The sequence below is a fragment of the Acipenser ruthenus genome, chromosome 4, assembly GCF_902713425.1.
Source record: "Acipenser ruthenus chromosome 4, fAciRut3.2 maternal haplotype, whole genome shotgun sequence".
NCBI lineage: Eukaryota > Metazoa > Chordata > Actinopteri > Acipenseriformes > Acipenseridae > Acipenser > Acipenser ruthenus.
The window spans coordinates 58059137-58072356 of record NC_081192.1 but is presented as its reverse complement, the minus strand read 5'-3'; the positions used below and the strand labels follow the sequence as shown (position 1 = coordinate 58072356).

The 13220-nt window shown below is 38.0% G+C and overlaps 1 protein-coding gene across 3 annotated transcripts in view; it reads right to left on the bottom strand.

The window, feature by feature from the left end:
• The window catches only part of efr3a (EFR3 homolog A (S. cerevisiae)), a 268889-nt gene that overhangs the window by 137822 nt on the left and 117847 nt on the right, over window positions 1-13220 (bottom strand). For all 3 annotated transcript variants that reach the window (XM_033998812.3, XM_033998811.3, XM_033998813.3), the window contains exon 6: window positions 1751-1872. In XM_033998812.3, coding sequence (XP_033854703.1) covers window positions 1751-1872 — 122 coding nt within the window. The remainder of the gene's footprint in view (window positions 1-1750; window positions 1873-13220) is intronic.

The following is a 13220-nucleotide window of genomic DNA, read 5'->3' as shown; positions in this document are numbered from 1 at the left end:
TAGCGTATGTTTGAAATTATGATATTTGAGGAAATGGTCGAGTCGGGTATACAAATATTTCAAATGTCTCGGGTCGGGTTCGGATCAGGTTTTAAATTTAGGCCCAAGCAGACCTCTACTTGAGACTACCGCTTAAGGTGGTCTCGAGTCCAGTTCCTGAGTACGGTATTAAAACACTCTGTAGTGTAGATGCTAACTGTATTTAGCACTTTTAAGCTGGTTTAAAAGCAACTAATGTGGTTTAAATGCATAGTGTGGACAGGATCCTAGTGTCTTATAGGTTTTACTTGACCATAGTATAGATTGAAAGCCCAATTAACTTGTAACTAGAAGAAATAGCTTTAAAAAAATGTCTAACTCTTTCAAAATGTGATATATGGTTACTTTGTTCATTGTATAAACACATTCGTGTTAACACAATCATACTGAAGTGGGCTTCTAGGACCACGATCATGTAAACACAATGAAAAAAGCACTTATGTTTTGATGACTTACAGGGCCACCGTACTTTGCAGTACATGCTTGAAACGCATATCATTGCATAGGGCAGGGACTGCCGTTCACTTCCTGATAGTATTTTTATTCGTGTGATGTCACTGAGAGGGTCATTAGGAGTCTAAAGGGCTGAGACAGTTTACAGCAGTCAGACAGAAACATAAGCATAAACCAGGGACATGCAACCCGCGGCCCAGTCTATTAATTCCATTTCACTTATGAATATATTGTAATTTTTTATTTTTTTTTTAAACTTTGTTGACTTGCTTTTTCTAATTTTTCACATAAAAAGCAACACACCATTTTAATTCGTACTGCGGAGGGTAATTGTTTCTCATCAGCTTGTCTCCAACTAATTTTGTGAGTCTTCCTCTGCTTTTTTAAAATGCACAAACCCGCTGCATTGAAAGAACCCATTCCCAACATAGGAGGCTTGTTGCTAGGGAACTGACATCACTGCCCTGTGACTTTTGCTACATTGCTGCCTGCTACAACTGAACAAACCCGTCTGCTAAAATAAAAACCGCTTCAGCAAGTAGATATTTCCTTGTGTATATGGTATAACAATACGATTTGTTTTTAATTGTTTTGTATATTTTTGTTTGTGATGTGTATCGTACTATTATGATGTGTACTATTATTTTATTTATAATTATTTATTTTGAGAAAATAAATAGAGAGTAGGTTTCCATTATTGCTTATAAAGACCCTAAGAATAAATGTGTATTATGTCATTGCAAATCACTCAGGTGAAACAATGTCTTGTAAAATCAGTATTTTCCAACAAAACTTTCAGGAAGTATTGTAAGGTCACAGAATAGCGCATTTATGTTTTTATATATGTATCGCTAAGCAAAATACATAGTAAAAAATACTTAACTTAAAAATTAAATACTGTGTTTAAAATAAAAGCAAAAAGTTTATATGGTTTCTGAAGTACTTTATAAGTTTCAAGCTTGTACTGTAAAAAAAAATAGATTGTTAGTGAAGTTTTATAGGAAGAGCCAAAAAACAGCTGGTTCTAGGGGAGCATTCCACTGAAAAATGCTTGGTCCTGAAAGGGTTAACCCATTTTCCCTAAATTGGGCCCTAAGCAATTCCTTTTTATTTAACAGCATTGCACATACATACTGAATATTAGAATGATGGCATTGGGACTGTATTCTGGAATCCCTCTGGATTCTAAATCTCTGCACACTCCAGGGTATTGAGCTACGTTTCAATAGTACCTAAAACCACATTCCTGAGTACTCACTTAGTTCTTGTGTCAGGGTCATCATGAGTGGAATGGCACATGGCACTGAACTGGGAGACAAAGAAGTCATAGCGTCGGTGGTAAGAAGGGGTGTCCTCTTCTATGTTTGCAAACTTGACAAACTGTGGGAATGAAAAAAGAAACCTGTAATGCAATGTAGTATACATGAAGTTGTGACATCTGTATTGTTCTTATGGTTTGTTGAGTTAAAAGCAATTGAAAAGTACATCTATTCCTTTTTGCCAGGATATCTGTTGAGTCAAAGCATGTTACTGACTGAAAGCATGTCAATCTATAGGGGAAAAAGCTGGTCATTTAACTACAGGAAAGTAGCCACTGAAGGATGAGAATTTCACCCTTCAGTGCAACTATAACTGAAAGCACGGCTTGCAAACAGAGATTTTTTTTCTTTTTATTATTATTATTTATTTATTCAAACAAAGAGCAGTACCAGATTTCATGTTTTAAAATAAAAATACTTGTTTACTTTAAGTGTTTCTTTCAAAACTGCACATGTGACCTATATAACAAATGTAAGTGCAAAAACTCAGTATACCATTAAAAAACACCCCTTCACTTGAGAGCAAAAAGGCAATATCAACAACAAGAAATGCACAAGGTTTTTGTCTGAGTAGAAGAAAAGGCAACACAAGTTTAGAACAAGATGGAAGATAACAGACTATATGAGAAAGTAAGTGGATTATCTGCTCCGTAATGAACAGATTACAAAACAAGCAACTCTCTGTTATACATGTTATGCATGTGAACAAAGAATGAAAACTGTACATAATCAAGAGAGGTCTGTTGCTGAGTCAAGACTGCAGTTATTTTATATTGTACAGTGCTTTTATTAAAAACATTTGCATAAGGAAATCCTGAGGCTATTTCAATAATCTGACAGCTAGGATCATCCATCACTTTATTTGTATCGTTAATCTTATACCACAGGAGCGGGTTTATTCTGAACACTTTTTGTACTGTACAATACATTACATTTATTTCCTATCTTTTTTAGCAGAAGCACTAGAATATTTTATAACTAGAATGATATATTTCTATATCTGCATCCATAACTTGATGGTGAGCACTACCTACTTAAGGAAACAGACCTTAAACAATATGGGGGGGGGGGGGGGGGGGGGGGGGTGAAATTTAGCCTATAATCATTGTAATATTACAAATAACTGCTGTTTAAATTCTGTATCGATTACAAAGGTTTATTTGAATGACAAATAAAATATGGGGTACCATGTTTATATTTAAAAAATACTAAAGGTAATTTGGCAAATTAAATGACAAATGGTTATCTAAAAGTCTTTCTCTTTTACAACATAATACTCTTTCTCTTTTACAACATAATATTTTGTTTTCAGTGCTGGCATTTTGGGGGCAATAAAACAGTGCTTTACAGATATCCCCAGAATGTGGATATTGCAGCTAAACTTCTGTACCCTAGAAGGTGCCAATTCCTCCCACCACCATTTCTCAAACTAATTATATTTTCCTATTCATATACTTCTTACAGCATATTGTGACTGAGACTAGTTTTTGAGCAATTATGAGTAATATATCAGTTTAAAAGTGGCTCTTGGATGACAGTGTTAAGAAACCTGCCTCAAAAAAGCACATGCAGAAATTAACGTTAGAAGATATTCCTGTAATGGTTTAGGTTTGGACCAGAGGCAACTGTTCAGAGACATATTTTCTGAAGCTGAAGAGAAGAACATAAGAACATAAGAACATAAGAAAGTCTACAAACGAGAGGAGGCCATTCAGCCCATCTTGCTCGTTTGGTTGTTAGTAGCTTATTGATCCCAGAATCTCATCAAGCAGCTTCTTGAAGGATCCCAGGGTTTCATCTTCAACAACATTACCTCCTCTGATCTCTCTATCTCTGTTCCTCTGGAATCTACCACACTCTCTCCCTCTTCCTCAGCTAAGAACCTTGGAGTCACCCTGGACCCCTGCCTCTCTTATTCCCAGCACATCTCCACTCTGGCACGCACTTGCAGATTCTTCCTGAGCAACATCCGAAGAATCCGACCCTTCCTCACCAACTATGCTACCCAGCTCCTGGTCCAGGCCCTGGTACTCTCCCGCCTAGACTACTGCAACTCCCTCCTGGCTGGCCTCCCTGCGTCCGCCACCCGTCCGCTCCAGCTCATCCAGAACTCTGCTGCTCGCCTGGTGTTCTCTCTACCTCGCTTCGCCCACGCTACTCCACTACTCCGCTCGCTCCACTGGCTCCCGATCACCGCTCGCATCCAGTTCAAGACTCTTGTACTAGCCTACAGATGCCTTGATCAGACTGCACCCAGCTACCTCCAGACCCTCATCTCTCCCTACACCCCCACTCGACCTCTCCGCTCCGCCTGCACTAGAAGACTGGCTCTACCTCCGTTACGCTCCCCTGCCTCCCGAGCCCGCTCCTTCTCCACCCTTGCTCCGCAGTGGTGGAACGACCTTCCTACAGATGTCAGGACTGCCCAGTCCCTGACCACATTCCGGCGCCTCCTTAAGACTCACCTCTTCAAACAGCACCTGTAGAACTCCTCTGTTGTATCCTGGGACACTATCACCCTTCATTTAAATATGCTTTATTTTGCTCTTATCTGCCCCCTATTTTACTGCATTTAATCCTGTACCTCAGAATATTGTAATCTGCCAAGTGTTTAATCTGTAGTATTTTGTACTTAATCATATCCTGATGTAACCATCACTATTATCTGCTGTATTATTGAATTGTGGTTTGTCACAATTATTGTATTTCTTGTTCTTATTGTATGACTTATATTGTAACACTTGAATGTATTTGTATTTGCTTGCGATTGTAAGTCGCCCTGGATAAGGGCGTCTGCTAAGAAATAAATAATAATAATAATAATAATAAAATAAGCTGATCCCTGGAGCCAGCATTAAACTTCAGCCATCAACACCTGACAGAAGGATATCTACATCATCATATGGAAGGAAACGTAAATGGATGGAGACACATATGGATCACATTAGTTTACTGTAAAGCTACGTCTTAGTTGGTGCTTATCTTGGCGAGAGCCGAGTTCAAATCAGCATGAAGTTTTAACATCTACTCTCGTGTAATGGAAATCATCAAATCCTGAATGCTTATATAGTGTAGTGTAGTTGCCAATAAATGAAACGTCGCTTTTTGATTGGTTAATAAGTATTTCAGTTAAAATTCTGAATAGTGAATAATTCATTTGGGTCGCCAATCAAAAAGTTTGGGAAACACTGATCTAAGAGTTGAATCAGGAGGGAATGTGATTCTTGTTTAACAGGATTCAGCAAAGAGCCTCTGATATGGTGTTGAATATTTTGGGACTACTTCTGCATCCGAACGTTAAACATATTGAAAAAAAAAATTATTATGCCACTGAACTCCGAAAAGGTGCCATAGTGAACGATCTATTGGCATAATTTTTAAAGTGTTTGAAATATCTGCTTTTGAAACCTGCCATGCATTTTGACCTGCTATTTTATGAGGGAAATGGCATGGTCGATGGTTGCGTACTGGAGAGAAAAAACTTGTGAGGGATTAAACTGTTGATGCTTGGAGTAGAGGAATTATGAGGAGCGAATAGGCAGTAAGTAGAAAAAGGAAGCGTGTCAAAGGGACAGGCTGTCAAAGGGACATAAAGTTGTTATCCAACTCTTTTTGCAGTAAAACAATCTATTGCTGCAGGATCAGAAATAGCACATTGCCAATTATTGCAGATCGTTGGGGAAGTAGGAAAGGAGTATAGCCCAGTTGAAAACCTGTTAGATAAACCATGAATCAAATAAGATATAAATTGAGGATCAGGGTGAAGAGTTAATTTGGAAGCAAGCACATGAATATTTACTGGAGTATTTAGTGGAATTTTAGCAGTCATTTAGGAACATCTGCTTTGGGAGGTTTGTATTTGAGTCGTGGCTGAAGTTTTGGGTCGACGGGGACATACTGCTATGGAGTGAGCTTCTCCGCAATCAACTGTTCTGTTGCTAATGTTAATATCTGCACCTAAAAGTATTTGCTGGCGAAGACAGATAGAGAGATAGACAAGCCTTGGATTGGAGATTAGAACGTTATCAGGGGTAGGCAGTTGAACGGCGCAGCTGAGGGAAAAAGCAGAAGATACAGTGGGAGGTTGAAAAGGGAGACCGAAGAGAGATTGACAAACTGTGGGAGCCGGCTGGATGCCCATGGAAGACATGCAAGAGGGGAAGTTTGAAATAGAAGCAGAAAAAATGGCGGGGGCCTGTTGGACGCCCATGGGAAGATATTGGTAAGGCTGAGGCGGAGTGAAAGTGGAGGAGAGTGTGGTTGCAGGAAGATTAACAGCGGGGGCCTGTTGGACGCCCGCTGCAGAGTTGAGAGAAATGGCCCAAGACCCACGACTGGTGAGGCGGGATTTCGGCAAAACCTGGGGCCATTGACAAGGCTGTACTGTTGACGACTGTGGGGGCCATCTGGACGCCCATATTGGATAAATGGGAGGTGATCTGCAGTGGCCTGTTGGACGCCTACCAGATTCACGTTGAATTATTCCGGCTTATTGTATAAATAATAGTAGCTTTTCTATACTGGACAGAGCGGCTGGGATGTTAACGGAACTGGAACCATTTTTCTGATGAAGAGGACCGGGTACAGGAGCAGCAGCAGTAGTGTTGGATGTGATGATATTTGAATCAGTCGCATGTTTTATTGCGGCTGGAGATTGAACTGTTGGATTACGTACTCCAAAATGGCCGCACCTGCGGACGCCATCGGCTGAGGGGGCTGTAATGCGTCTAGCTACTGGAGAGTGGCAAATTGGGATGACGTCATTTCTGGAGCGACTGGAATCAGGAATGCGAGTTGATTGAAGACAGTTAGTGAGAAAATAACTTTTCTTTGTGGGCAGATGAAGGGAATGGAATGTTCTTTTCATTGAAGCAGTTTTTTAGTTTTGAAATAGTCAATTTCTTAAAGTCAGGAACTGCTGTTTTGCAAAGGGGGAGACAAAAGCTGCAGCGAACTGGAGTAGACAGCTGGGCTGAAGATTTGTGTAGAGTCGGGATTCCTGTTTCTGTTTGTAGTTGCATGGTGAAGTGCCGAAAAAGATGAAGTTGGGATGACAACTGATTGTAGCTGATGAGGAGCAGCAGGAGTCTGAAGATAAGCCGGGGTCTCAAGAGAAGAGACTTTGAATGAGTTGTGACACAATACAAGGAAAAAAAAACAGGGGTCAATAATCAGATGTCTTTTAACATGTTAAATTATAAGCTGAAATACCATTAAAATTAGGTTATTAAGGTATTCAGCCTGCCGTAGCTGCTCGTCTGCAGCTGTGTGTTTAAAAAGCTGTGTATTCTCAATAGAATAGCTTGTTTGTTTCTAGGGCTTTCAGGGTTACAGCTTGACTGGGTCGTCATGTGGCTGATCTGACCTTATGGTTGTATGTGGGTAAGAGCAGCTTTTAGCCAGGCATGAAAAATATAGATGACTACTCAAAGCAGTATTATTTGTGATCTGGAAGAACGTGATTTGCACCTGTGTTATTTCTGATTTAAAACAATGTTATTTATTGACTTGGTCATAATGCACAGTGAGAAAAAGCGGTTTAGAAATTCAATGTTGATTATTTGGTAAACCCTGCTGTACTATAGTTCAGTGTCATTTTGATATTAAATTACAGTCTGAGTTTATGGAAATAAGACAAAATTATAACCTTTGCAGCTAAATGTGTTACTGCTGTGGCAGAGCATTCAGTACCGTCTGTGTAGAATTACAGGGTTTGAAACAGCAATGGGGGGTTGGGGGGGAGGGTGGTGAGGCGAACATTCCATGGAGTAGCAGCACTGATCTTTGCTTCTGAATGCTCTTTAAATAAGAGTAATTACCGTGGAGAATGTAAGTGAGAGATTGAAGCTCAGATGCAATTCTCTTCACGAAATGGTCCCAGTTTAATTGTCTTTCTGACAGTTAGCCAAAATGTAACTTCATGAATAATGCCAAAATAACGTTTCTGATGTGTTGCTGATCTGCTCTATGCCAGAAGTACTGCTTCCCAGAATTCAATTGTATTATTTTGTCCTCTGTTCTGCAGACAGTAGACATATTGATCTAAAAGTCTCCTCATGGGTGTTTTTTTTTATCTTCCTATAAGTTTCAAGTTTCACAAGTGGTCCCTATGATAACCAGTATAGTACATCAAAAGCCACACTGCTTTTTTGGCCTGCTTCCATGGAAGCCTTTCATGTATTGGTTGCTTGTTCCAGACACAGGCTGCTCTTTTTTGGTACATGTGTTAACTACTTGCTGTAAACTAAACAGCAATGCCTCACAATTAGGTTTTATACAATGTTTCACATTTAGGTTTTAGGAAGAAAATAATACACTCTTCCAATGAGGTAGGGCAATTAAATCAGGTAATACACTCTTCCAATGAGGTAGGGCAATTAAATCAGGTAATACACTCTTCCAATGAGGTAGGGCAATTATATCAGGTAATACACTCTTCCAATGAGGTAGGGCAATTATATCAGGTAATACACTCTTCCAATGAGGTAGGGCAATTATATCAGGTAATACACTCTTCCAATGAGGTAGGGCAATTATATCAGGTAATACACTCTTCCAATGAGGTAGGGCAATTATATCAGGTAATACACTCTTCCAATGAGGTAGGGCAATTATATCAGGTAATACACTCTTCCAATGAGGTAGGGCAATTATATCAGGTAATACACTCTTCCAATGAGGTAGGGCAATTATATCAGGTACTTAGGGGAAGTTGTTTAGGAAATAATCAGCCTTCTCTCTAATTTCATGTTTAGTTCTTTTTTGAATGGAAGACAGTTTAATGAGACAAAAGCTACCAACATAAAACAAAACAAACATTCTCACTCCTCCACTGCAAGCATTTCATTTACTTGTCAGCATCATGCAGGGTTTTTATTTTGTGTAGAGAAAGGTCACACTAGGTATTTTAATTATCTTTTTTCTGGATACCTAATCATGTTGTTCAGGCAGAAACAGACAAAGTTCTGAGATTAATCAGCTACTAGGAACCAAGTTTACATGGGCCAAATGACCTCCCCTCGTTCGTAAATGTTCTTATGTATGGACTTTTTTTTTTTTTTTAATGTTGAAAGCGGTGTGACTAATGCACAACAAGAAAAGCAAGTCAAATCTGATTTGTTTCTAGGACAAAAAGCAACAAAGCATTACATTCTTTGAAGGGAAAACACTGTAACCTACGTAACAGGACAAGTGCCAGTGTGTGTGAACAGCTACATTAGAAATGCTTTATCCATTAATGAGCCTGATATTTATCCAGACTTTTTGGAAGTTACAGAGCTTTAGCGAAAAAGATAATAAATACTATATTGTAATTCCACATTGCCATCTGAGAATTCTTTGATGCCAAACTATTTTTATTCAACTGCGTAGTTTGAGGGACCATTCTTATTAGCTAGCTACATTCTAAAAAGAGGTAGATTTTAGGGGTACCACAGAATAGTCAACTAGAAAAGTGACAGTCTGCCTCAAAAACTGGTAGTAGACTAATAGCACACTTTGACTTCAAAGCATAATAATGTTTTTGGTGTTTAAAGTGTATACTAGTAGCAAACTAACAATGTCAACATTTTGATTTTATTCAGCTGTTTAAATTGAAACGGAAAGTAATTGATAAGTGTGTGGCTTCAGATTGACGGATGTGCAGTTGTGGTGGCAATCCATTACATGTAAATTACATTTTAAAAATGAATAAATAGTTTAAAAATAATTCAAGCAATTTTTAAACAGTCACATTCAGTAAAGTGTTACAAAACTGTATGTACACAAACACTGCAGCAGATATTATTAAATGCGTGATTTATTAATATTCTTTCTAAAGCTTGAGTGTAAAATTTTCAATTATCCAAGTTGCAGACAGTAAAAGTTTCATTCTTGTTTTGAACTGTTTCTGGTAGGTTTGAGAATGTTAAAAGTATGTTATTCTTTGATTAAAAAATTATTAAAATTGTACTTGCACTAAAATTAAAAAGTAGGTTCAAATAGTTCATGATAATCCGAGGGCAAAGGAAGAGATTACAAATATTAAGTCATGTCACAGGAAACAAAAGTCAAAGGGAATGAGATATAAATGGCTGTGGCCAGTCGATTACAAAAACAAAAAACAAAAAAAAACAGCGAGCTACAGTTCATGTGTGACCTGATCCAGTAAAGGAATCAGTCAGATGTGAGAGGGCGTACAGTGCAACATCCATAACCATTCATTGAAGTAAAAACCCAAATGCTCAAAATTGCAGTTAATCCTAATTGGGTGTCACTTTGAGACTGCCAATTTACAGCTTGTCATGTCCCTTCCATAGTGTACATGATGACTATAAGCACATTCTGACGTGGTGAACAGTGGGTGGGTCTTGAGACAGCATGCCATATCCCTGATACTGTAGCATAAGTTGCAGTCAGATAGTGAAATAACAAGAAAGCACTGTACTAGCAATGTAATATAAAAGCATCAATCCCTTTTAAGAAAATGTAGATGTGTTTTTTGCTGTATTATTCAACTCCACCTTCCTTTGTTTCAAAGCATGTTGTGTTTGGATTATATGAAATATATTGTAAAATGAAGCTGAATTTAGTACAATAGTTAAATTAGTCAGGATTTGTGAGATTAATTCAAATGTTTTGCTTTGGACATGTTATGGTTGTTCATTACCAGTAATGAACAACCATAGTTCAGATAGAAATTACTTCTGTTAAAATATAGTATTTTTTATTATTATTACAATGTAAGGGACATCTGATGCGGACGCACGCATATTATTTTCAGTTGTTAAAAACTCAAGTCCTTTCTTTTTTTTATACTCCAAAGTGTTCTAAATTGAATATAAGTTGTGCCTTTTTGTTTAACTATTATACACAAGTGTTTTTAGATCTTTTAGATCTTTTGGATCTTCTGTTAAAAAAAAAAGTTTGTTCTTTATTTTGAAAAATAAAACATCAGTGCATTGATTATCGTTGATAAATGTCTACACGATAATTGAATCCGAAATTAGGGTGCCGTTTGCACCACTATTATATATACATTATACTTTTTATATAAACATAAAACTCCAGGAACATTAGAGTAAAGTGATCATTTCACTCATGATTATAGACATTTATATAAAATGTCAAAGTGAAAAATAAAATCTACAAATTGTTCTAAATTAATTACAAATACAAAATAGAAAATAATTTATTGCATAAGTATTCACCCCCTTGAGTCAATATTTGGTAGAAGCACCTTTGGCAGCAATTACAGCCATAAGTCTATTTGCATAAGTCTCTACCAGCTTTGTACATCTGGACACTGCAATGTTTGCCCATTCTTCTTTGCAAAATTGCTCGAGCTCCGTCAAGTTGGATGGGGACCTTTGGTGAACAGCAATTGTCAACTCTTGAATTTTTTGTTTGGCTACAGCTTTTTTCAGATCAGTCCAAAGCATTTCTATTGGATTGAGATCTGGTGATTGCAAAGGCCATTCCAGAACCTTTATCTTCATTTTCTTCAAGAATTCCAGAGTTGACTTAGCCGTATGCTTTGGGTCTGCCAATCAGCCTACAAGCAAATGGTATCATTGTACTTCGCAGAATGTTTTGATACATGGCTGCATTCATTCAATCTTCATTCACGTCTCCAGGCTCTGAACTGCTAGAACACTCCATATCATGATCGAACTAGCTTCATGTTTAACTGTAGATACAAGGTTTCTTCATTGAAGGCTTTCCCTTTTTTCTCCAAACATACTGTGGTCAATTTTTGGGGAAAAGTTTTATTTTAGCTTCATTGGACCAGATAATTTTGTTGAAGAATGCTTCAGAGGGTTTGTTTCATGAATTTTCTTTAAAAGAGAGGCCTACGTGCATAAAACTCTTCAGTGCTGAGGTACCTTTGTATAGGTCTTTCATGCACCATTAAACCTGATGGTTCTAAATCAACTCCTTGGCTGTTAATCTTTTTTTTTTTTTTTTTTTAGCTGCTCGGTCAAGTCTCCTACCTTTTGTAGTCGAAATTTCCTTTGAACAGCCACATCTTTCAAGCGTTTCAGTTACATTTGTTCTGTAGTACTTCTTGATTATTGCTGTGATTGTGGATTTTGGTATTCAGTACACAGAAAGAGTACTTGGAACTGCAAACACAAGTCAAAAAGGAAGTTAGAAAGGCCAAGAGAGAGATAGAAATGAACATTGCTAAGGGGGCTAAAACCAATTCCAAAATGCGTTTCTAATACTGTAACAGCAAGAGAACATTCAAAGAGGAGGTTAAATGTCTAAGAGACACAAATGGCAAGATCATAGACGAAGAAAAAAAAAATAGCAAATATATTAAATGATTACTTTTGACAAGTTTTTACAAAGGAGGATACAGACAACGGACCGCATGTTGACCTATTCTTATCCAGTTTTAAATAACTTTAGCATAACAGAGGCAGAAGTGTTAAAGGGACTAGGAGCTCTTAAAATAAACAAATCCTCTGGGCCGGATGAGATCCTCCCAGTAGTACTCTGTGGCAAAGTGCCCCGCCCCTGTGTGCATTTGTGTGTTCTGTGTTGTATGTTGCGTGCGTGTGTTAATGTTGGTGTATAGATTGGTACACGGGATATAAACGGGCCTGTGTTTCATGTGTATTTAAAAAGTGTATAATTATATGTAGGCACGAGGAGGGCACAAATCACTTCACGTGCTGGTTAAATGTAATATGTGAGCACGGGGTTGCACAGAATTAATTCACGTGCTGGGATTCAAGTGAATAATTAATTAGTAATTGAATCCCAGCACAACAGTATAAATAGGCACATTTTTAGTCAGTCAGGGTTGGGTGTTCGGAAGAGGAGAACGGGTGAGAGAGAGAGAGGAGTAACGTAAATATAAGTAAATAGTTAGAGTATCTGCTCACTGTGTTTGTTTGTCTGTGTAGTCCGTTTTGTTTGTCTTTTTATTTTGGCGTGTAGTGCCGTGTCCTGTTTTGTTTTGTCTGTTCAAACCTTTTATTTGTTAATAAACGCTGAGTGCAGCCATTGCACTCAGCTCATCACAACCACTGTCTGTGTCTGTGAATTCCTTTCTGGTCTGACTCAACCCACTCTGGCCGTCTTTGTGACATACTCAAAGAAATGAAAGAAGTTATTTACAAACCGCTAACCAAGATCACGCAACAGTCTCCTGACACAAGGGTTGTACCGACAGACTGGAAAATTGCAAAACGTAATACCGATCCACAAAAAGGGAGACAAAACCAAACCAGGTAACTACAGACCAATAAATCTGACTTCTATTGTATGTAAATTTATGGAAACTTTAATAAGATCCAAAATGGAAAATTACCTATATGGTAACAATATCCTGGGAGACAGTCAGCATGGTTTTAGGATAGGGAGTTCGTGTCTAAATAATCTACTTGACTTTTTTGAGGATGCAACATCGACAATGGATAA